At 69.2% G+C, this 23,126-nt stretch overlaps 1 protein-coding gene across 5 annotated transcripts in view; it reads left to right on the forward strand.

Annotated features, from left to right (window-relative positions):
• The window catches only part of SHANK1 (SH3 and multiple ankyrin repeat domains 1), a 45,274-nt gene that overhangs the window by 1,058 nt on the left and 21,090 nt on the right, over positions 1 to 23,126 (forward strand). For 2 of the 5 annotated variants that reach the window (XM_070062979.1, XM_070062981.1), the window contains exons 1-15: positions 2,317 to 2,742; positions 5,020 to 5,317; positions 5,412 to 5,615; positions 6,027 to 6,098; positions 7,618 to 7,726; positions 7,913 to 8,064; positions 8,950 to 9,117; positions 9,254 to 9,370; positions 12,763 to 12,840; positions 12,974 to 13,040; positions 13,255 to 13,588; positions 14,167 to 14,360; positions 16,459 to 16,572; positions 16,727 to 16,802; positions 17,220 to 17,246. In XM_070062979.1, coding sequence (XP_069919080.1) covers positions 5,063 to 5,317; positions 5,412 to 5,615; positions 6,027 to 6,098; positions 7,618 to 7,726; positions 7,913 to 8,064; positions 8,950 to 9,117; positions 9,254 to 9,370; positions 12,763 to 12,840; positions 12,974 to 13,040; positions 13,255 to 13,588; positions 14,167 to 14,360; positions 16,459 to 16,572; positions 16,727 to 16,802; positions 17,220 to 17,246 — 1,967 coding nt within the window. In that variant the 5' untranslated portion in view covers positions 2,317 to 2,742; positions 5,020 to 5,062. Of the gene's footprint in view, positions 1 to 2,315; positions 2,743 to 5,019; positions 5,318 to 5,411; positions 5,616 to 6,026; positions 6,099 to 7,617; positions 7,727 to 7,912; positions 8,065 to 8,949; positions 9,118 to 9,253; positions 9,371 to 12,762; positions 12,841 to 12,973; positions 13,041 to 13,254; positions 13,589 to 14,166; positions 14,361 to 16,458; positions 16,573 to 16,726; positions 16,803 to 17,219; positions 17,247 to 23,126 lie in introns of those variants that run through there. The other 3 variants (XM_070062983.1, XM_070062980.1, XM_070062982.1) reach the window with 3 other exon arrangements.

The following is a 23,126-nucleotide window of genomic DNA, read 5'->3' on the forward strand; positions in this document are numbered from 1 at the left end:
CTCTCCCACAGGGCTGGCAGGGGCCAAGCATTTGGCCAGTGTCATCTGCCCTCCCAGGCACCTTCGCAGGGAGCTGGGGTGGAGGCAGAGCCGCCGGGACTCCAGCCAGTGCCTCGCAGTGTGGAAGCCGGCCTCACTGGCTGCAGCTTCACCCACGGCCCTGACGAGGTACCGGATTCAAATGCCCCGTTTTATTTTTGCCATCGCCAAGACTGGCACCATCTTGTCCATTACCATCTTCCTGCCGCCAGCAAAGACAGGAAGTCTTTATTTTTTTCCCCCCAAGATTCGTAAATTTATTTGAAAGGCAAAGTTAGAGAGAGAGGGAGAGGTCTTCCATCCACTGGTTCACTCCCCAGATGGCTAGGGCAGGGCCAGGCCCAAGCCAGGAGCCTGGAGCTCCATCCAGGTCTCCCACGTGGGTGCAGGGGCCCAAGAATTTGGGCCACCTTCTCCTGCCTTTCCCAAGCAGTAGCAGGGAGCTGGATCGGAAGAGGAGCAGCGGGGACTTGAACTGGTGTCCATACGGGATGCCGGCGCCGCAGGCCGAGGTTTACCCTACTACACCACGGCCCTGGCCCAGGCAGGAACTCTTATGCACGGCTGTATCCCTAGGCCTAGATCAAGGCCTGGTTGGCACACAGTAGGTGCTGTGTGGCAGGGTAACAGCTTGGTCAAAGGCCCCTGGGCTTAGGTGCTGGCTGCAGCAGGGACAGAGGTGGTACAGGTAGGGGGAGGAGGCCGTGGCACTGTAGTGCCAGGCTCATGCCTCACAGCCTCACCCTGGCTGTCCGACGGGCCCGGGGCTCGTTAGGCGGGGGTCAAGGGGCCCGCTCTCCAAAGAAGGGGACCACACAGCCCACCACAGCTCACCAGCATGGTGGCAGGTAGCCGAGGCTTGGGGGCTGCCCCAGGAGTGGCGCGGGAGCCCAAAGCACCCAGCATTCCGTTTTCCAAGAAAGCCTGGACGCAGGAGGGCAGTGTGACCTTGGGCGGTGCAGGCGCTGCGGGGCGGGCCCGTGGGCCCCCCACCGAGGGGCCAGCCCTGGAGAGATGCCTCGCCTGGAGCAGAGCCTGGCCAGGAGCCGGGGGTGCAGAACCTCTTGCCGCTGTGCCGCTGCCGATGCAGGCAGCTGTTCCCGCCCGGAGCCCAGCTGCTCACCACCTGGCTTGCTGGGTGCGTCGAGATGGGGCCTTCCTAGCCCAGGCAGGCACTGAGGTGCCCCAGAGAGCCTGCAGCTGCAGGGGAACCCAGACCTGCGCCCTGCGGGAGCCTGTGCCCAGCTCGTGGCCCTGGAGGTGGCAGCCTGGGTCTCCACTGCCCGGGGGACCTGCCCTGTCTCGGGGGTGTGTCTCGGGCACAGGTGAGCTGTGGGCACACCGTCAGCCACAAGTACACGTGCATATCCCCTGTGGCCAGGGGTGCCCAACAGTGCGCACAGAGGACTTTGGGGCCAGCGTTCCTGTCCCCGGTCCTCAGCACCATCTCTTTGGAGCCAGGCGGCCCTGCACCAGTTCCATAGCCGCTCCGTGCCTCGGTTTCCCCTCTGGAAGACGGCAATGGGGAAGGTGGTTCAGAATGGGTGCGTGGGCCACAGCTCCAGCGGAGTGGGCGGTGACGGTCCCAGAGGGGGAGCCGCTGCGGGGGGGGGGGGGAGCTGTGGCCGCTCCCACCTGGGCACGGGGCCTGAGATGCCCGGAAGGCAAGCCTCCACCCACACCCACACCCCACCCCCGTTGTGAGATGTGAGCAGGCACACAGCCCTGCACACCTGTGTGTGTGTCTGTGGGGGGCTCCTGTGTGGCACAGGGCTGTGACATGCGTGTAGCTGGGTGTGTCTGTGGTCATGCGCCCCCAGGGACATCGCCTATGCGGCCCGGCGGCTGCAGGTGCTGTGCCAGCTGGTGCCCGCCCCTGTGCTTGGGGAGGGGGGAGAGAGAAAGAGTTTGGGGGGGACAGGACAGGAATCCATACCATAGCTCCCCCAATCCCCCCGGGGGTATCCTCTGGCAACAAATATTCATGGCGCCCTGCTGTGTATAGAGGGGGCTCACTCGGAGGGTGGGGGGCTCCCCTTAGGGGTGGAACCCCATGGTTGGGGCATAGGGACCAGCACGAGTGGACTCAAGGTTTGGCAGTGGTGAGGAGTGGTGGGGGAGGGCAGGGGGAGGGGCGGAGACGGCGGTGCGGGGGGGGGGGGGATGGGCGAGGTTTGGGGGCGCGGGGAGGGGCGATGTCTCCTCCGCCGGCTCCCGGAGGGAGGGGAGAGGGCGGAGGGAGGGGAGGGAGGGAGGGAGAGAGGGAGGGAGAGAGTGAGACAGGGTGAGGGAGAGACAGCGAGAGCGAGAGAGCGAGAGAGCGAGCAGGGTGGCAGAGGAGGCGCGGAGCGGGCGGCGGCGGCGGCGGCGGCGGCCCGAGGAAGAGGAGGAGGAAGAGCAGGCGGAGACGCGGCGCCCGGAGCCGGCCGGACCGAGCCGGGGGCGGGCGAGGAGGGGCGCGGCGGCCGCGGCGGAAGGGGGGGCGCTCTGCGGATGGCCCGGCCCGGCCCGCGGGGGGGGTGAGGTCCTCGGCCCCCCCGCCCTCCCCCCCGGCCCCCGCCCGCCCCCTCCCCGGGCCCGCTCGCCCTCCGGGGCGGTGGGGCATGGCCTGAGGGTCCCCCGTCTCCGGGGGGGTGGGGGGTGGGGGGAGGGGGGAGGGGCCGCGGGCGCCGCCGACCGGGACTCAGCAGCCCCGCCAGGCAGGTAAGGGGGTCGGGGACCCGGGCGTTTGGGGGGGCTGCGGGGCCGGGGCCGCGGGAGGGGGCGGGGGCGCCCGGGATGTCCTTGGCCCGGCGCCGGGCTCGGGGCCTGGGTGTGCGGTGTGGGGGGGTGAGGGTGAGGAGGGGAGCGTTGCCCGGGGCGACGCCAAATTGGGTTACGCCCCAGTCCCCGGTGCCCCGTCCCAGATCGCAGTCTTGGGAGGGTGCGCTCTGCGCCCCCCGGCCCCCTCCACGCCGCCGGCGGGGTCGCCGGCCCGAACCCCCTGCCGGCTCGCGGGGCCCGAGGGCTCGGTCGCCGTCTCCGCCTCCTGGCGGTGCCCGGCCACTCCCCCGCCTCACCCACCCTGGCGTACCTGGGCCCTCCCCTGGGTCACTCGGGCTCCCACCCGGTCCACCAGGGGTCCGGGCCTAGGGCTCTCCGCCCCTTTCGACCCCCGCAGGCTCCCGCGGCTTCCCGGCTCCCGCATCCCCAGCGCGTCTCCCGTGCCTGCTCCGCCGGCCGGCGCGCCCCCTCGGCTCCCGCCCCCAGTCCCGCGCCCGGTGCCCCCGCCCCCTCCCGCGGTGCGGGGCTCTCCCCCCCCCCCCAGGCTCCCCGCCCCAGCCCGGGCTCCCCCTCCGCGCCTCTCCCCGCCTCCATTCATTGTCGCGGGCCCCGCGCTCGGCCACGCCAGCCGCCCCCCGGCCCCCGCAGCCGCTCAGGGCACCCTCTCTCCCCGGGCGCACCCCCCGCGCCGTCCTCAGCGCGTCTCGGTACCAGCTGCGTGCTAGCTATTCTTAGCCGCCGAGCGTTTGATTCATGCCGCCCCGGCGGAGCGCGCCCGCTCCCTCCCGCGGCCCGAGGGGGAGGGGCCGCGAGTGCGGGGGGGTCCTGGCTGCTGCGTCCGGGAGCGCGCGCAGGAGCGCGCAGGAGCGCGGGGCTCGGGCTGGGGGCGGCGGGTCAGCCAGGGGCGGCCGCGGGGGGGAGTGGCTGCGGGGTTGCACCTGGGGAAGCGGCGTGTGGGGCGGGGCGGGGAGGAGGCCGGGGTCTTGGCCAGGACAAGGTGGGTGGGGCTGCGCGGCCGGGGACCTGGAGGGGCGGGGGGCGCGGGGCTCCGGCCACGCGTGAGCTCGTGGCTGGAAGCTGGCTCGCCCACGGCGCTGCGAACTCTCCTCCCCCCACACACACATTTTGTCTTCCCCTCCCCACCCCCCCAGCCCGTCCCCACTCCCCCAAAGTCAGCAGTACCCTCCACTGCTTCCCATCGCCATGGTAACGGTGCAGGAGCCGGGCCTGGTGTGGGGGGGGAGGGACCAGACCAGGCATTCTGGTTTCCGGTGCTGGGGTGGGAGGGAGGGAGAACAGCCGGCAGGCAGACCACCCCCCTTCCTTGGCAGGGGCCAACCCTCATAAGCCACCTCAGGGGAGAACCTTGGATGGAGAGGACCCCCATCCCACACCCCAGGCCCTCCCCTCACTTCTTGGTCTCTGTCGCCCCAAGTTCTCTGCAGAGTGGGGCCAGGGTACCAAACCAGGCCAGGCCCCAGCCCCACCACACCGAGTCCTGAATCCTGCCTGCAGGTCACGGGTAGCCCCCCCACACCCACACAGGCCACCGGCACTGTCCCCTGGACAGCCTCGCACCAACTGCCCCCCCACACACACACGCGCGCATCCCCCCGGGGGGGGGTCCGAGGAAGTCCCCCAAGGCCACTCTGCTCCCCCCCTCCCCCTCCCCCATCACGCTTCCCGGAGGAGCGCGGCCCCCGGCACCGGGTGCACACGTGTGCAGCCATGCTCCACGGCGCCCCGTCTCGCCACACCTCCATCTCCTCTTTTACTACATCTCTGCCGCGGCCTGCCCGCCGCCCGGAGGAGGGGCCGGGCTTGGCCGGGCGGGCGGGATGCCGGGTCGGGTCCCGTCCACCTGTCTGTCCTCAGCTAATTTTAGCCTCGTTTTCTGTGGCCTGACAAAGTGGGCCAGTAGCTCCCGCGGTGATTCTTGGGTTTCTGGGACACGGCCACGCTGGGTCAGCCACAAAGTGGGGCGCAGCGGGGGGTGGGGGGCTGCGTGCAAGGCCAAGGGCAGGGAAGGAGACCGGCACTGGAAGCGTGGCAGCCCCGGTGTGTGCCTGTGGCACATGTGTGGGCAGTGGGGGCCGACCAGGTCTGAGACACCGCCCAGCCCTCCCGGCGCCCACCGCTGTAAGGGAGAGGAGGCTGCCCTTGACCGCTTGTCTCCGGGCTCCCCGCCTGACCGCCGCCCTCGCCCCCCACCCACAGCCGCCTGTGATGCTGCCGTCCCCCGTCGCCCCGTGGCCCCACGATGACCCACAGCCCCGCCACGAGCGAGGACGAGGGAGGCCACAGTGCCAGCGAGTGTGCCGACGGGGGCTCCGAATCCCACAGCTCCCCAGACGGGCCAGGGCGAGGCCCCCAGGGGACCCGGGCCCGGGGCAGCGGAACACCAGGTAGCCTGGCCTCAGCCCGAGGCCGCCAGGGTCGCTCCATGTCCGTCCCCGACGACGCCCACTTCAGCATGATGGTCTTCAGAATTGGCATCCCGGACCTGCACCAGACGGTAAGGGTGCCTCTGGGGTTGGGCATGTGCTCCGACTGCCCTCACTGCCCCAGCCCGGCCTCCCTGACCCCCTCGCTGGCCTCCTGACCCACAGAAATGCCTGCGCTTTAACCCGGACGCCACCATCTGGACAGCCAAGCAGCAGGTGCTGTGTGCACTGAGTGAAAGCCTACAGGACGTGCTCAACTACGGCCTGTTCCAGCCGGCCACCTCGGGCCGGGACGCCAACTTCCTGGAGGAGGAGCGGCTGCTGCGGGAGTACCCCCAGTCCTTCGAGAAGGGGGTGCCCTACCTGGAGGTGAGGCCCCGGCCCCGCGTGCGTCCCCACGGGGCTTGTCCCGATCTGAGTCAGAGACGCCCGGGTCCCCGCCGCCTCTGTCCAGCAGAGTGGCCTCGGATGAGTCCCTTCCGCGCCCCAAGCTCCTTCCCCGTCAGGTTGGGGGAGGGACCCCCCCAGTGCAGTCGCCTTTCTAGAACGTTCCTTGTGGAGTCCAGCTCCGGGCCACGGATGCCACAGTGACCCCGCACTCTACAAAAAGCCAAGTGTCCCCGCCCCCCCCGCCCCCACCTCCACCCCACCTCAGGGCCAACCCTGCACGGACCCCAGGGGCTCAGAGGCCGGTCAGGCCCTCCCCACTGCCCCCACGCCTCACTCCCCAGGCCCCTGATTCCAAGTCTCTGTCTCCCCCCTCCCCGACCCTGGCCTCAGTTCCGATACAAGACGCGAGTGTACAAACAGACCAATCTGGACGAGAAACAGCTGGCCAAGCTGCACACCAAGGTGAGACGCCCCTGTGGCCACCGCTCCCCGGCACCCCCGTCCTGTCCCCAGGCACCCCACTGCCCCTGGGCTGACCCTCTGCCAGGCACCCCACTGCCCCTGGGCTGACCCTCCACCAGGCACCCCACTGCCCCCGGGCTGACCCTCCGCCGGGCACCCCACTGCCCCTGGGCTGACCCTCCACCAGGTACCCCCCATTGCCCCTGGGCTGACCCTCCGCCAGGTACCCCACTGCCCCCGGGCTGACCCTCCACCAGGCACCCCACTGCCCCCGGGCTGACCCTCCACCAGGCACCCCACTGCCCCTGGGCTGACCCTCCGCCAGGCACCCCACTACCCCCGGGCTGACCCTCCACCAAGAACCCCACTGCCCCTGGGCTGACCCTCCACCAGGCACCCCACTGCCCATGGGCTGACCCTCTGCCAGGCACCCCACTGCCCCTGGGCTGACCCTCCACCAGGTACCCCCCATTGCCCCTGGGCTGACCCTCCGCCAGGTACCCCACTGCCCCCGGGCTGACCCTCCACCAGGCACCCCACTGCCCATGGGCTGACCCTCTGCCAGGCACCCCACTGCCCCTGGGCTGACCCTCCACCAGGTACCCCCCATTGCCCCTGGGCTGACCCTCCGCCAGGTACCCCACTGCCCCCGGGCTGACCCTCCACCAGGCACCCCACTGCCCATGGGCTGACCCTCTGCCAGGCACCCCACTGCCCCTGGGCTGACCCTCCACCAGGTACCCCCCATTGCCCCTGGGCTGACCCTCCGCCAGGTACCCCACTGCCCCCGGGCTGACCCTCCACCAGGCACCCCACTGCCCCCAGGCTGACCCCCTGGGCTGACCCTCCACCAGGCACCCCACTGCCCCCGGGCTGACCCTCCACCAGGCACCCCACTGCCCCTGGGCTGACCCTGTCCCCAGGCTGCCCCCACCGCTCCCACCCTTCTTCAGCTCTCCCGCTGTTCCCCTGAGCCCTCGCGCCCCACACTTACCTTGGGCCCCTGCTCCTGCCCAGTGGGCCTGGGGCTCCCGTAACTGTGTCCTGTAGCCCAGGCACCGTTCCCTGGGCAGTCCACCGTGGCCCAGCCCAAAGGCCCCAATCACCAGCTAATCCAAGGCTCACACCTCCCACCCCGGTCCATCCAACCTCCTCGCCCTCCAGGGCCTGGGGCCGTGTCTCCCCTAAGAGCCAGGACTCCCACCCTGTCCACCATGGGGGCCCCCAGCCGGGCACACGCAGCTCCTACGCGTCCGCCGCGTGGCAGGGCCCAGCTGAGTCATGCGGCGAGTGTGAAACGCACCCGGGGTGGGGGAGGGAACGTCGTGTCCAAAACGCAGGAAGGCAGAACCCCTCCCGGCTGGCGGCCCTGTGGGTGTCCTGTGGACGTGGGACGCGGTGCAGACGCGGGCGGCGCCTCCGGGCGTCCCCTCGCCCCTCGGCTGTGGAGGCGGCCCCGGCCGTGCTGTGTCCCTCGGGCCCCGACTTCTCTCTCTCTCTGTCCGCGGGCGTGGCTTAGACCGGCTTGAAGAAGTTCCTGGAGTATGTGCAGCTCGGGACATCAGACAAGGTGGCACGGTTGCTGGACAAGGGGTTGGACCCCAATTACCACGACTCGGACTCAGGAGGTAGTGGGGGGACGCGTGTCCTGGGGGCTGGGGCCTGGGTACTGGGGTGGGGGGGTGTCTGCTTCCAGGTCTGTTCCTCACCGATGTCGCTCTCCCAGTAGGAGGGTCACGGGGTCAGGGGTCGTGGCGGGGCTGGCTCTGGGACACGGAAGGGCCTGTGTGTGACCCACGTCTCCTGCCCCTCAGAGACGCCCCTGACCCTGGCCGCCCAGACAGAAGGCTCCGTAGAGGTGATTCGAACCCTGTGCCTGGGCGGGGCCCACATCGACTTCCGGGCTCGGGATGGCATGACGGCGCTGCACAAGGCCGCCTGCGCCCGGCACTGCCTCGCGCTCACGGTGAGGCTGCCAGACACCGCCCACCTCCACACCCTCCCTCCGTTTCCCTTTGTTCCTCTTCAAGCCTACGTCTTCCCTCTCACGTACCCCACGTGCCCCTCCCCGGGCCGCAGCCGGCACACAGGTGGAGCGGTGACTCCCGCCAGCTCAGCCTTCTCCGCCCCTCCACCCCAACACACCGCCCCTCCTCGCGGAAGGCACCCCAAATCCGCTTCCCCAAGCAGACGAACCCTGCGCACCCACAGAACACGTGCTCCCGAGTCAGCCCCCCGGCCTGATTTTAGAGGGTGCTCCATGTCCCCGCCCCCACCCAAGCCCAGACCCTTCGTCCCCCGGCCAGGGCAGCCCCTGGCTCCGTGGGGGCTGTCCAGACTCCAGCGAACTGAAACAGAGCGAAGTGGAAGGTTTGGTTCCTCAGGGCCACCGGGCACATTGGCAGCCCACGTGTGGCCGCCATATTGGGTGTGCCCCCCGGCCGGTTCCCAGTCCATCCGCGGGGAGCGATTGCCGGCTGGGGCGGCTGCAGGCTGCCCACTGTCCACGCAGATGCCTGGGGCTGCCCGCCGTCCGTGCCCGGAACCGTCCCTTTGGGGGGGGACCACTGCCCGCCTCCTGAGCCCCTGGCCCCCCACGAGGCTTAACTTAACCCAAGCCCACCTTTCTCTGGGCTCCTGCCTCCTCCATCCGAGCGGGTTCTCCTGAGCTGTCCACCCACCCAGTCGCTCCTCGCTCATCGGGGCTTCGAGGGCCCAGCCCAAGGTTGCACCGCGGAGCGTGGGGTGCCCGGGCCAGTGGGGTCCCCATCCCGCCAGTTCTCACCAGCTGCATTGGCACCATCCTTTCTCTCCGGGTGCCCCCTCACCTCTCCCCCCGCCCTGTCTCTAGGCACTCCTGGACCTCGGGGGCTCCCCCAACTACAAGGACCGCCGAGGGCTGACCCCTCTGTTCCACACGGCTATGGTCGGGGGTGACCCCCGCTGCTGTGAGCTGCTGCTATACAACAGGGCCCAGCTGGGCGTCGCCGACGAGAACGGCTGGCAGGAGATCCACCAGGTGCGGGCCGGGGCCTGGGGGCGATGGACGTTTGGGCTTGCAAAGCGACAGCCTGGGCCCCCTCCCCCCCCCAGCAGGGAGGATGCGAGGGGCTGCGTGCAGGCGGCGCCTGGGTCTGACGCGGCCGCCCCCACAGGCCTGCCAGCGAGGTCACTCGCAACACCTGGAGCACCTGCTGTTCTACGGGGCGGAGCCTGGAGCCCAGAACGCCTCCGGGAACACGGCCCTGCACATCTGCGCCCTGTACAACAAGGTCGGCCCCAGCAGCACCCCTGCCCTCCCAGCCCCCGCGCCCCTGCCCGCAGCTGCCGGCTCCGTGCTGGGCTCAGGCTCTCTGGGCCTCTCTGCCACCCCTGCCCCTCACGTCTGCACCCCTTCCCCCTCCCTTCCTCCCATCCGCCTGATCCTCACTGCGTCAGGCAGAGCTGGGCGCTGGGGACCAAGGTGTGCGCTCACAGCCCAGCCACTGGGGCCCAGAGCAGTGGGTCTGCTCAGGGTGCGGGCGCAGGGGATCCGGGTCCCTGTGGGAGCCCACTCCTGTGCGTGGGCTGAGCATGGGCACAGCTGGGAGGGCTTCCTGGAAGTGGTTGCCCCGGGTGTCATTGGCACAGCCGGCGTGAAAAGCCAGGGAGGACAGAGCGTCAGGAGCCTGGCAGGCGCAGGGGTCTCCACTCAGCGGGCGCCGTGCCCCCCGCCCCGGCCCGCGTCTCCATACTCTGCCCTTGACCGCTGCTTCAGGGACTCAGGGCCCGACGCCACGAGCGTGCCAGCCCTCTTCCTCCAGGAAGGCTTCCAGCACAGCCACCAGCCCCTTCTGCCTCGTGAGAACTTACAGTGCCGGAGGGGCTGGCAGGCGGCCACGCGCGCCTTGTGGCAGCAGCGCGGCGGCGCCAAGGGAGCACGCGGTGTTTGTCACACCGCCCAGTGCCGGCTTGCCCCCCCCCACAGCGCGCTGCTGCTGCTGCACCCCGGGAGGAAGCCCCAGACCCCCCCCAAAAAAAGCCAGGGCGCCCCAGACAGGCCCCACGCCTCCCCGGGGCCCCGAACGCCGCCTCCAAGCGGGAGTGATGGCAGCCGGTTGACGGCCGTGACAGATCCCAGGCAGGGGCCGGGCAGCGGGCAGAATCCAAGCCACTCGTCTGAACCGGGGGGAGGTAGAGGCACAGGCACCCCGAGGGGCCCCGCCAGCGAGTCACCCCCTCCTTGAGCCCCTACTGTCTCAGCTGTGAAATGGGACAAGAGTTAGAGCCCGCGTTCTGCACGTCCAGGAAGAGAGAGAGAGACAGAGAGAGAGAGAGAGAGAGAGGTCCTCCATCCACTGGTTCACTCCCCAGAGGGCCGCAATGGCCAGGGCTGGGCCAGGCTAAAGTCAGGTGTCTGGGGCTCCATCGGGGTCTCCACGTGGGTGCAGGGGCCCAAGCCCTCGGGCCATCTTCCAGGCTTTCCCAGGTCACAAGGAGCTGGAGTGGGACCCCCTGCCCTGCCTTCCCTCCCAGGCACAAAGCTTCCCAAAGGCCAAGGCAGGATCTGACCCGTGTTCCCCCCTCTGCACCCCGCTGGCCTCCTGGTCGGCCGGCCTTGCCCCTGCTGGAGAAAACCAGGCCCACGTCCTGGCTGTGAGCACCCCGGGGTGGGGGCTGAGTCGGATAAATCGCTCTGTCCCGATGCCCCGGCGCACAGTAGGTCTGGATGCGTCTGGTGAATGAATGAGTGAGTGAATGAATGATGGGCCAGCTCCCGTGGGCCTCCTCCCCGTGCCTGGCTCGGGAGACACGGAGCAGGTGTTCGCTGGGTTCGGCAGCTTGGATGACTCAGTGAGAGAACAGGCACGTGACTGCAGCGAACAAGTGCGGCCGGGCTCAGTTCCACTTCTTCATCCTCTCTGTGCACCTACTGTGCGCGCAGCACCCGGTGCTTTGGGATGTGAGAGGAACCAGCCCCCAGGGAGGCGTGGGGGCGTGGGGGGCGGAGTTCCCAGTCTGGCAAAGAGACAGACGTGTAAGCAAACAATTGCGATACCACGAGACAGGTGTGAGGACGGGCGCCCGGGGGGCGGGGGAGGCTGCTCACGGAGACGGGAGCCCCCTGTTTAATGACAGCAGGGCGCAGGGCTCTGCCCCATGTCCCCTGAAGTGGGGAAGAACGGGGTGGGGGGTGCATGTGAGACTATGCAAAGCCACACACGGCAGCAGTTAGCCGTGTGGTTGGGCGACAGACAGCAGGTGCGCATGGAGGCAGGCACGCACGCCCGGAACGCGGACTGGGGGCTGGGGGACTCTGGGGCGTCCAGCCACGGGGAGCCCGGGTTCATGTCCCTGCTGCGTGGCTTTGGCTGTGGGATTGGCCCGTTCTGCACCTGTCCCCCTGGACAGGATGGTGCCGGCATCCCTGCTGGGTGGGACCAAGATGGTGCTTCGGCGAATGCTGATGCAGTGAGGCTTGGAGGGAGCTGGGGTGGGGTGAGCTGGGGACCGGGTGGGCTGTGGCCAGGATGGACCAAGAGGAGGGGGGAGATGATAAAGAGAAGAGCTGCATAGGAAGTGGGGCTTCAGAGACACCGCGAGAGGAAGCAAATGCCTAATTAGTGGCTTAGAAGAATTCTTAGAAGTGAAAATACAGCCAGAGATTTTTAGACGGGGTGGCAAAGGTGTCTCTGAAGACGTGGCATCCGAGCAAACCCCCAAGGGAAGGGAGAACACAGGCTGTGCAGAGGCATGGTGGGGGAGAGGCGTGTGGGTGGCAGGGGCAGCATGTGCAAAGGGCCTGGGGCAGGAGGAAGGAGGAGGCCACTGTGGCTGGAGCCGGGGAGCAAGGCAGGGTGGCAGAGGTGAGGGTTGGGACGGGCAGGGGGCAGGCCTCCTGGGCCTCAGCTCTGATGGTGGAGGTGGCCGCCCCGCCCTGTTCATGTGCAGAGCGTGAGGCAGGCCTGTTCCTAACGTGGACACCAAGAGTCCCGACCTGAGCAGTCGGGGCCCTTTGGGATCCAGAGGTCATCGGCACCTCAGGAGCTGCCGGGCAGCCGGTCTCGCTCTCTCCTGTGGAGCACTGAGTGCCCCGCCCGCGGCGCAGCCGCTCTGGCCCAGGGCCCAGGCTGGGGGCTCTCCCCGGGGGCGGGGTGTGGGGGACCCCCAACATAGTCTGGAGCGGCTCTTGGTTGTTGGTCTGGGGAGGGGTGCGGTGGTGCCCTCTAGTGGTCGAATGCGGGAATGCAGCGCAGTACTTTTAACTAAGAGGACCGCCCAGGCCAGGGAGAGGGGAGTGGGGACACCTCGGATTCCTTGGCCCTGAGCCACAGAACGCAGCCAGCGCCACTGTCCTAAATGTCCTCCCACGTCCTGGTGGCCAGGTTCAGGAAGAAAAGTCGGGTGACGTGTGTCTTAGTGGCTTCTTTTATTGAGCCCAGGGCACCCAAAGTCTTTCGCTCTTCCCCGTGGGTGTGCTATGGAAGTCGCTGGAGACATCTCGGCCTTTCCCCACGGAGACCTTGGGGCCGTGTGTGCGTGTGTGTGTGTGTGTGTGTGTCACAGGCTCTGGGGCCGTCCCCGGTTTGCAGGTGTGGCTCGGGTGACGCCCGGCGGTCTCAGCACAGTGCCGGGGTCCGTTCACGCCAACCTTGCCTTCTCCCCCTTCGTCCCCGGCCCCTAGGAGACCTGTGCCCGGATCCTGCTCTACCGGGGAGCCAACAAGGACGTGAAGAACAACAGTGGGCAGACCCCCTTCCAGGTCTGGGGCTGGGGGCTGAGGACAGAGGGACGCTGAGGCTCCCGGGGCGGGGGCGGGGTCAGCACCACAGGGAGGGTGGGGGCCTCTCCGCGGGGGCCTGGGCCACCCCAGCTCCCTGTCCCCCACTTTCCAGGTGGCCGTAATTGCTGGGAACTTTGAGCTGGGGGAGCTGATCCGAAACCATCGAGAACAGGACGTGGGTGAGCGAGCAGGAGCCGGGACTCGGGGGGCAGCCGGGGTGGGGGTGGGGGGCGTATGGCATGATGGGGAAAGGGTGGTCCAGGGGAGCTGGGCGGGAGCGACCATGGGCCCCATCTCATCTCCGCCTTTCTCCTTCTTGCCCCACCCCGCCTCACCCTCTCTTGCCCCCGTGCCCCCTCCCACCCCATCGGCCCCGCCCCCTGCCCCCCCCAGTGCCCTTCCAGGAGTCCCCCAAGTACGCAGCCCGCCGGCGGGGCCCCCCGGGCGCGGGGCTGACGGTGCCCCCGGCCCTGCTGCGGGCCAACAGCGACACCAGCATGGCCCTGCCCGACTGGATGGTGTTCTCTGCCCCGGGGGCCTCGGCCTCCGGCGCCCCCGCCCCCGCCGCGGGGCCCCAGGCCCAGGCGCAGCCCCCCTCGGCCCCCAGCAACAAGCTCAGCAGCGGGACCCTCCGCAGTGCCAGCAGCCCCAGGGGCGCCCGGGCCCGCTCCCCGTCCCGGGGGAGGCACCCCGAGGATGTGAAGAGGCAGCCTCGCGGGCGGCCCAGGTAGGGGCGGCCTTGGCCCTGGTCCCCCCAGCCCAGCCCACCTGAGTCCCCGCCCCGGGCGATCAGCCCAGCCCCCCCCCACGGAGTCCCCACCCGGGCGACCCCCCCAAGCCCCCCCCCACGGAGTCCCCGCCCCGGGCGACGCGAGGGCGTGGCCAGCGCCTCTGTCAACTCCATCCCCTCAGAGCCTGCGCTGTGACAGCGGCCCCGGGTGTGGGGGCCCCAGGGGGGCTCCAGTCCTGGAGGATGGGCAGAGTGACAAGGCGGGGTGGCTGGGAGGCGGGGATGGGCAGGGGCGGGGTGGGGGGCAGCTGGGCATGGCGGGAGCTGGCGCTGGCCTGGGAGGAGGTCTGAGGGGCGTCAGGCTCAGGAGGTGGGGTGAGTCCTTGCTCAGCTCCAGGAAGCTGAATCAGGACTGGGGGAGGGGCAGAGCAGGAAGCCAGGAGGCAGGGGAGCCCCCCCGGTGCCCTCTTCCCTGGACAACACCCGGGCAGGGACCCCACTACCCTCCCCCACCCCACTCATTCCCGGCCGCCCTCCACTGACCCCCTGGCCTCTCCCGCCCTCTGTGTACACAGCTCCAGCGGGACGCCTCGGGACGGGCCCGCCGGGGGCACCGGGGGCTCCGGGGGGCCCGGGGGCTCCCTGGGCAGCCGTGGGAGGCGGAGGAAGCTGTACTCGGCCGTGCCCGGCCGCTCCTTTATGGCCGTGAAGTCGTACCAGGCCCAAGGCGAGGGCGAGATCTCCCTGAGCAAGGGCGAGAAGATCAAAGGTAACCCCTGGCCCTGGGCTGGGCTGGGCTGGGCTGGGCCCTGGGCTGGGCTGGGGCTGGGCTGGGGCCAGGGCTGGGGCTGGACTGGGCTGGGCTGGACTGGGCTGGGCTGGGCTGGATGGGAGGAGGAAGTGGACCCCTGCTGCCTCCGACAGACGGACAGACGGACAGACGGACGGACAGATGAGCAGGAAGTGTGGCTGGGATGACCCAGTCAGCAGGCCATGTTGAGGCAAAAGTCGTGGGGCCCTGGCCTTGTGCTGGGCTCGGCCGGTGCGTTTTACCCACGTGGGCTCAGAGACCCCGATGGGCCTCCCCGGGAGGGGGTGTCCCGGGCCCCTCCAAACCTCCCTGGTGTTTCCTGGGTCCCACCTGAGCAATGGGCGCGCGCCTCCCTCCGGGGCTCCGAGTGGGAAGCCAGGCCAAGGCCAGGGCGCCCTGCATGGGGGCTGCTGTCACTGGGTTTTGCCTTCGGTCTGTGCGGACCTATCAGTCAGTTCAAGGCCCCGGGGGAAGGGGGAGGGGCCTGGGGTCGTCCTGGCCGGACTCTAGGCTGCCCAGCTGAGAGCCAGGCTGTCTGGACTCACATCCGGGCACCGCCACCCCCTAGCGTGCTGACCCCAGGCTCTGTGACGTGGGCCCCTCCGTTCACATAAACCGTGTGGCTCTGCATGTCTGAGGGCCCGGGGCCAGCCTCCCAGGAGGGCCTGGGCGGGTGTCCGTCTTGTGGTCACTCTATGTGCCCAGGGCCCGGCTCAGTGACCCAGCACTCTGCGCCCTGAGCCCCATGCTGCCCCCTGTGGAGGGGGCACGCGGCCGGCTTCCCTGTCCCCCTTGTTAGAACGGGCCTGCCCCGCCCCGCCCCTGTCTCCAGGGGCTGCAGGGCCACCCTCTTCTCCCTCCCGCTCTCCACACCTCTCCACGCCCAAGCTCTCAGCAGCTCCGGCTGCTCCCAGTGCTGGGAAAACCCTCGCTCTCAGGGCCCAGGGCCCTTCAGGGCTCAGTCCAGGGGGCAGGGACAACACCAGCGACTCGCTCCCTCAACGCCCGGCTGACCTCTCTGCAAAGCCCGTATGCCTCTCCCGGGAGTCTGACTCAGTCTCCCTCCCGCGGCCGCTGGGCTGGGAGCTCCGTGCGGGCAGAGCCGTGCCCGGCGGCGCCGAGTCCCATGGGCGCTGCAGCAGTGTCTGTTCACTGAATGAGCGATTGATCGCAAGGCTGCCCAGAAGCAGCCCAGGAACCCAGGCCTTGACCTTGACCTGCGTTGCTGTGTGGCCCCCCCCTCCCCGCCCGATCCTCTCTCAAGGGAGGCAGCTGGTTTTGAGAAAAGCATCCGATGGCCCCGGACGCTCCTCGCGCAGCCTCAGCCGTCTTGGGGCAGGGGACTGTTCTGTGTTAGTGCCTCAGCGGCTTCATCTGTAAAATGGGCAGACAGTGGCTGGCTGCCTCCCCGGATGGGGGCGTGAGGACTGAGTGAGCGTGGAGAGTGCGTGACAGGGACGGACGCGGCAGGCCCCGGGGTGGGTGGCGAGGGGTCTGGAAGCAGCCTGGGCCGAGACCCTACCCCCCACCCCGGGCAGGCAGCCCGGGGCTGGACTAGTGGCTTCCACAGTGAAGTGCCCAGCCCTGTGGCTGTGAGCAAATGTCCTCAGTTTCCCCATCTGTAGAATGGGAGGTAATGAAAGGGCCCCACCCACCTGCAGGCTCTGGCCCAGGACGGGGCTGGACAAGCATCAGGGGTCCTTGTCACCCACCCGTGTGCTTACACAGCAGGCTCCGAGCAGGCCGTGGGCAGTGGCGGGCAGGCAGGGAGGAGACGCGTCTCCAATCTCTCCAGCTTCCAGCCACAGAGGCAGAGGGACCCAGGACTCTGGGAGGTGGCCGGGCAGGGGTACGGAGCTGCTCCCTGGTTTCGGGAAAGCGGCCTGACAGCTGTGGACCCGTTGTGAGCGCGCCCCGACCCTGGGAGGACCACGTCACGGGACCCATGACTGGGTTCCCCGCCAGCCTCTTGCCCGCCTAGAGATGCCCCCGGAGTGGTGCTGGGAACCGCGGGAGGCACAGAGGTTTCTCCACCCCTGCCCCTCCCCCCACCCAGTGCTCAGCATCGGGGAAGGAGGCTTCTGGGAAGGCCAGGTCAAAGGTCGCGTCGGCTGGTTCCCCTCGGACTGCCTGGAGGAGGTGGCAAACCGCTCCCAGGAGGGAAAGCAAGGTAATGAATGAGGAGCCCTCGCTGACCCCAGCGCACCCTGGGGGTCTCCTGAGGGGGGCGGGTGCTGGGAGAGGGGTGGGGCCGCGGCAGCCGCCCGGCGCTGGACTAGTGGCTTCCAAAGTGAAGGCTCAAGGTCATCCCTGTCCCCTCGCAGAAAGCCGCAGTGACAAAGCCAAGCGACTCTTCCGGCACTACACCGTGGGCTCCTACGACAGCTTCGATGCCCCAAGGTAAATGTCCGAACCACCCCGGAGCCCCCCCCCCAGCCCCCGCCCCTCAGCCCAGCCTCCTTCCAGACCCTGCACTCGGTTGAGTTTCCTTCCACACCTGCTCCGGGTCTCTTTGCTCATCCGCTCCTGAAAAGCGGGGTCCCGGGGTCGGGGTCGGGGGCGAGGCAGAGGTGGCCTCAGACAATGCAGCCCAGCCACCTCAGATCTTCCCCGGCAGCCATTACACCGCCCAGAGTGGGGAGGGGACGCCCGTGTGGCCGGCCCAGGGCCTCTTCCTCCACAGGGCCGTCCCTGTGCAGTGCTGTGTACCCCATGCCTCGGCCGAGGGGCGTGGGGAGGCCCCGGGGAGGGGGAGGGGCGGGGAGGGTGCACTGACACCTCTCCCCTCCCTGGCTGCTGGCTCACTTGCTTCCAAAGCCTGCTGGATGAGATTGGCCCAGGGAGGTGAGAGGGGCGGGGCAGGGAGGGGCCGGGGTCAGGATGGGCAGGACGGGGTGCCTGTGGGGTGTATGAACGTGCGTGCGTGTGTGTGTGCACGTGCGTGTGGGGGCTGAGGTTTCCCGGTGTGAGACCGTGTGTCTCTGCAGGCGTGCATGGCAGGTGTCTGTGTGTGCATGTGTGGCCGGGAGGCCCCTTCATGGAGACCCCTGGAAACCCGCCCCCTCTGTAAGTGCGGGTGCGTCAGTGGCTGTGCTGCCTGTGCGGCCGGCTCTGCACCGTGTGCTGCCAGAAACGTCCGTGTGTCCACTCACACAGACGGACAGGTGGGTCTCTGCGCTCACCCGTCCCTGCCTGGGCTTCAGCACAGAAGTGAGTGTGTGTGCGTGTGCGTGTGTGCACCTGTCTGATCTGAATTCAGGACCACGGACGTTTGGGGAGGGAAGGGCAGAGGAGGGGAGGGCTCCAGGGCTTGGGCCTCTGGGACAGGGCTGTGGGGGAGGGAAGGCCTTAATGTGGTGTCTGATAGATGACGCCCCCCCACACACCCCCAACCCGGGGAAGGGACTTCTTGTTCATAGCATCCTTACATTAAATGTGTCCAAACCTGTGTGTCTGTGTCCTGGCCAGTGGGGATGGGTCAGAGGGGCGGTGGGGGGGGAGCGAGGGCAGGGGGGTTCCACCCTGCGCCCCGAGGGTCTGAGGCGCCTGGCCGAGTCACCTGGCGCGTCTCCGGCTCTGGGCTCAGGTGAGTAGCGGGGGCCTCCCATCCCCTGTCCACGTCTCGCTGGGGCTCTGCTTGGCCGAGGTTTGGGGGTTGCTTGCTGGGACCGCGGGGTGGGGTGCTTCCTCTGCTCTCAGCTTCTCCCTGGCTTGCTGCACCCCAAAGCTCCCGCCCCCTCCCTTCACCTCCGAGCCTGCTGCCTCCCCAACCCTGGCAGAACCCAGTTGCTGCCCCCCAGCACCCCCTGCGCGTGGGGCCCTCCCTCCTCCGGCCGGCTGGGGGGTCCAGGCTCCCTGGTGGGCTGTGCTGTGTCTGCCGCTGCTGCGCCTGGCTTCTTGGGGGGAGGGGTTTGTCACTGCTCGTGGCCCAGTCCGCCTCTCTCCCGAGCCTCCTCTCCCGGCCCTTCCGGGCCGTGTCGGGGTGCGTGGTGTGTCGTCTGCAGCCGGGATGGGGGTGGGGGCTGTGCGGGCCCTCCCGGGGCCTCTCTCACCCGTGGCGGCCCCGCTCGGCATGCAGGCTCGGTGCGCGCGTCCCTGCACGCGGGTTGCGAGGTATCCTGTGTGATGTTGTGCGTCCCTCTCCCCGCTCTCCCTCGCTCTGCACCTGCGCGGGAGGGCTTGGGAGGGGGGAGGAGGGTTAAGGGGGGGGCAGACCGGAAGTGCCTCCCCCTTCTCCCCCCGCGCCTCGCCCCTCCCCCTTCTCCCGCCAAGGGGGCCCCCGCGTTCCCCTCCCGGCCCCCTCCCCCCTGCCCGGCCCCCTCCGCCGCCCGGCGCAGGACGCCAAGGGGTTAAGCCTCCAGCCCGCCTCCGGAGCTGTCCGCGGTGCTGAAGCCGGCGCCGTCCGCGGTCCTCGCGCTCCCGCCGCGGCCCGACCCCGCGCCCCGCGCCCCCGCGCCCCCCCCCGGCATGTGAGCCCCCGGCCCTGCCCTCCCTCCCGCGGGGGGGGTGCGCGCCCCCTCCCCTCCCCCTCCCGGCGCGGGTCAGCATGAGGCGGGGCCTGGGGGCCCGGACACGGGGGTTCGGCCGAGCGGGGACGGGGACGCGGCGGCGGCGGCGGCGGCGGGGGCGGCCGGCACCGGGACCCGGGCCGGGGCCGGGGCCGCGGCGGCGATGGCTTTGTCTGCGGTCGGCGGCAGCGGCGGCGGCGGGGGTCTCGGGGGCGGCCCCGGTGGGGGCTCCCTGCCGCAGCCGCCCCCCGCGCTCTCCTCCAGCTGGCCGGCTCTGGGGCCCCGGCGGCGCAGTGTCTGGTACATATACAGGTAACGCAGCGCGCGCGGCCGGCCAGGCCGCCGGGCGACCCTCCCCCGCCGCCGCCGCCCCCCAGGCTCCTCCCCCTCCCCCAGGCCGCCCCCTCCCCTCCCCTCCCCTTGGCCAGGCCGAAAACCCTTTTCGGACCCCTCCCTCAAGCCTTCTCTCCATCTCGCTTGCCCGGGCCCCTCTCTCCGAGCGTCCCCCCCACCCCAGCTCTGGGAATCGTTCCTCCACCCCCTCCCGGGCCCTCCTAGGCCCCCACGGCTCTCCCGCCCAGGCCTCCCTCTCTGGTCAGGCCCTCTCAGAAGCCCCCTTGCCCTGAACGCCCCCACTCTGGGGAGCCCTCTCCTGGGGAGCCACAGTGGGCTCCCTCAGGCCCCTGCACCCCAGGCCCACGGCCTTCTGATACCCACATCCCGGCACCTCCTCGCAGAGTTGCGAGTTCCCCCATTCATGCCCCTCTCCCATTCACAGCCATCCTCCATCACACACGCAGCCCGCCCCCCCCCCCCCCCCGCCTCCCCTCTCCTCCTTTTTCCGCTGCGTGTCGCGACTGTGCATGTGTTGATGTGCGTGTGTGACTGTCTACAGCCGTGAGAGAGAGAGAGAGACAGAGAGAGAGAGAGAGACAGAGGGGGTAGGCTCCCGGCCCACCCCCCAGCTGGGTCCATCTGCCTGTCGCTGTTGGAAGGCGTCTGTCTCTGTGTGTGACTTGGAGCGATGGTGGGGCCGTGTGTGGTGGACTCTGTGTGTGTGTGTGTGTGTGCGTGTGTGGTGGATCCGTGTGTGTGTGTGTGTGTGTGTGTGAAAGAGAGATGGAGTGGGTCTGTCCCAGGCACTGCGGCTGTGTTTCCCAACACCCACCCTCCCATGCCTGGCCTGCCCCCTCCCCCACAGGCCTCCCTCCATCAATGCCTCTGTGCCGAGGGCCCCTGGGCCCCTCTCCCTGCCCCCATGTGCATAGTGAGGGGCCTTGGGCCACTGGCTCTGCCTTCTGCCGGTGTGGGGCCCATGTGCCCCGCTTGCCTGAGCCCCTGCACCGGAGCTGCCTCTGGGGAGGGGGCTGGCTTCCCGCGGCGGGGTGGGGGCGGCTCTGCAGGCTGAGGAGAGGCCCTTAGAGACGGGCACATAGGGAGGGCTGAGAGGACACTGCGAACGGCAGCGGGCGCTGGGCTGTGGGCTCCGGGGTGTGAGAGGGGCCTTCAGGTGGGGGTGGGGGAGTGGATGCCGCCGGCCGCTGCAGTCTCCGTGCGCGCGTGGGATCTGGGGAACAAGAGCCCGCGCTGAGCTCCGGAGGCAGCCCAGGGTCGCCGGGGGATGGCCTGGGGGAGGGCATTGTGTGAGCTCCTGCAGGGCAGCTAGTCTCACCACTGGGCATGAATGGGGTGCCGCGTGGGCAGCAGCGAATGTCGGGGGGGCCAGCATGGAACCTGGGAGAATGGGGGACCCTGGAGGGCAGGGGAGGGCGCACAGGAGGAGTGGGGCGGGGGGGGGTGCAGGGAGTGTGAGGAGGTTTGGGGGCAGGGACTTGGGCAGCCTAGAGTGAGTGCAGGGGTGAGGATGCTGGGATGTAAATGAGGTGCAGCTGCAAGTAAAGGCAGCAGGGGTGTGTGGTGTGGGGTGAGCTGGGCATGCAGAAGTAGGAAGAGGGATGACTGGATGGCCCAGGAGGAAGCCAGGGGCGGCTTGCATGGGGAGGACGGGGTAGGGGCCAGGCAGGAGTGGGTAGAGGAGGATGTGGGAGGGGCACAGTGGGGACAAGGGGGATGGGCCCCTGCAGAACCGTGAGGGCTGGTGGGGGCAGGTCAGGGTGAGGAGGCGGGGTGGGGGAGCACAGCACAGGGCTGCAGGCGGCTGTGGGGGCAGAAAAGCAGCCTGGGAGTCCATGGGGAAGCCCCATGCCGAGCTGGGACTTAAGGGAAAGTCGGGGATTGGCGAGGAGGCTGCACAGGCTGGGAGGGGCGTTCTGGGGTGCTCTGGGGCTGTTTGGACGTGGCCGGGGTGCACGGGCCGCTTTCTGAGGGGCTCGGACACCCCTCTCAGCTGGTGTGGTCCGGGGCAGGTCCTTTGTGCCTCAGTTGCTGCACCTGGAAAATGGGAACAGCGACGGGCAGCCCCTGGGAGGGCTGTTGTATGTGAAGGGCTTGGAGAAGCGCCTGGCACGTGGCGGCCCGACGACTGGCGCAAGCCCGGGAAAAACTCAGCTGCTGGAGGGGCCCTTGGGCAGCCGGGTGTGTGCTCCGGGCAGCCAGGTGCTGCCGAGCGGGAGCTCGCCCGCGTGTTTCCCTGGGCATCGTGGAAGAAGGTTCTCCCTGTGTGACCTTGGGCATGTTCGGTGACCTCTCTGTGCCCGCTTGCTCACCTGCCAAGTGGAAAAGTCCCTCGTGCCTTGCACAGAGGCCGGGTGCCGGGGAGGGGGCCGTGCAAAGGGCTCCAGATCCTGCAGGTGCACCGCACCTGCTGGCTCCAGGCAGAGCGTGAACACACAGGGTGGGGTGGGGGCTCTGCCGGCCAGATAGGGGGTGGGGTAGGTGGGGGAGGCTTGAGCGGGGCTGACACACTGCAGGGAGGCAGGGGAACCGGGTTGGGGCAGGGGAGGACGGTCAGCGCTTGAAGGCCTTGCATGAGGGGAAGAGATGGCAGCCAGTGAGGAATGAAGGGGAGGTGAAGGGCACTGTTGGCTGGCGTGGGGGAGGGGCTGGAGACCTGGAAGGGACGGGAGTAGCAAGGGCGTGCGGGTTGGGGGAAGTCCTCAGGTTCACGGGCTGGACAGAGGCGGGGATGAGCATGTCCAACGCAGGCAGCTCTGACCCCAGAACCGATTGCCGTTGAGCCTGTGCGCTCCTTGGCTGTGCCTTCGTGCCCCCCACCCTGCCTTGCCCTCTCCTCTCTCCAACTCCTTCCCTTCCTTCTCCATCCGGCTCATCTCCCTTGGGGGAGGAAGACATGGCGGGCATGGTGCGGCTGGGTCTCCTGGCCCACCACGATGGACTCCAAGCCAGGGCTTGTGTGTCTGTGCACACGGGTGCCGCTGAGCCCCCCGGGGAGCTGGGGGACCTGTCAGGACCCTGTCACCTGTGCGGGTTTGCCACAGGAGTGCGTACAGGGAGAGGGTGCTTGCGGGGAGGGGGAGGTTCCCAGATCCAGCGGGAGCACGCCAGGGTGTCGCTGGTGTGTGCCGGTGTGATGTGTTCAGGGGGTGTGCTTTGAGAAGATACTGAGATCAGAGTGGGGGGAGTTATTATTGGCGCATACTGGGATGTGTGGGGGAGTTACTGAATATACTGGAGTATTCTCAGAGGGCTGTGTTGCCGTCTGTGGGGGTGGGTAATTGGGGAGCACGCATGGCTATTATTGGAGTGTGAGGGCCACGTGGGCTTGGCTGGGGTGTTCAGGGGGCACGGGGGCAGTGCCACAGCTCCAAGCGTTCACCTGAGGTGCTCGGGGCACAGCACGGCGTGCATCCGGTGGTGCCTGGGTGTTCTCGGCTGCTGTGAGGGAAGCGCCAGCATGTTGGGGGGTTCCACTTGTCCACCAGGGTGCTGGACCCTCCGGGCAGGGAGCAGATGTGTATTCGTGCGTTGCACAGAGCTTGCCGTCAGCGCTTGGCACTGCTGGGCAGGACACACATTGGAGAGGTGCTGGGGGGATTTCTAGTGGTGATAGGGATGTACCGGCCAGTGCAGAGGCTGCTGGCCACACGTGGCCACCGGGCACTGGGGAAAGAGGGTGGCCACGGTGACTGAGGAACTGGGAGCTTCATTTTGGTGAAGTTTCGTGAAAGTAGCGCATGCAGCCGCCAGAGCGAGCAGTGCGGAGTCAGCAGTGTTGCAGTAGGGCCGGTGGCGGGGGGGGGGGGTCCCTGTGATCCATGAGCTGGTGGGGGACGGAGCCTTGAAGGACGTGTGTCCT

Source organism: Oryctolagus cuniculus, chromosome 18 (genome assembly GCF_964237555.1).
Source record: "Oryctolagus cuniculus chromosome 18, mOryCun1.1, whole genome shotgun sequence".
NCBI classification, from domain to species: domain Eukaryota; kingdom Metazoa; phylum Chordata; class Mammalia; order Lagomorpha; family Leporidae; genus Oryctolagus; species Oryctolagus cuniculus.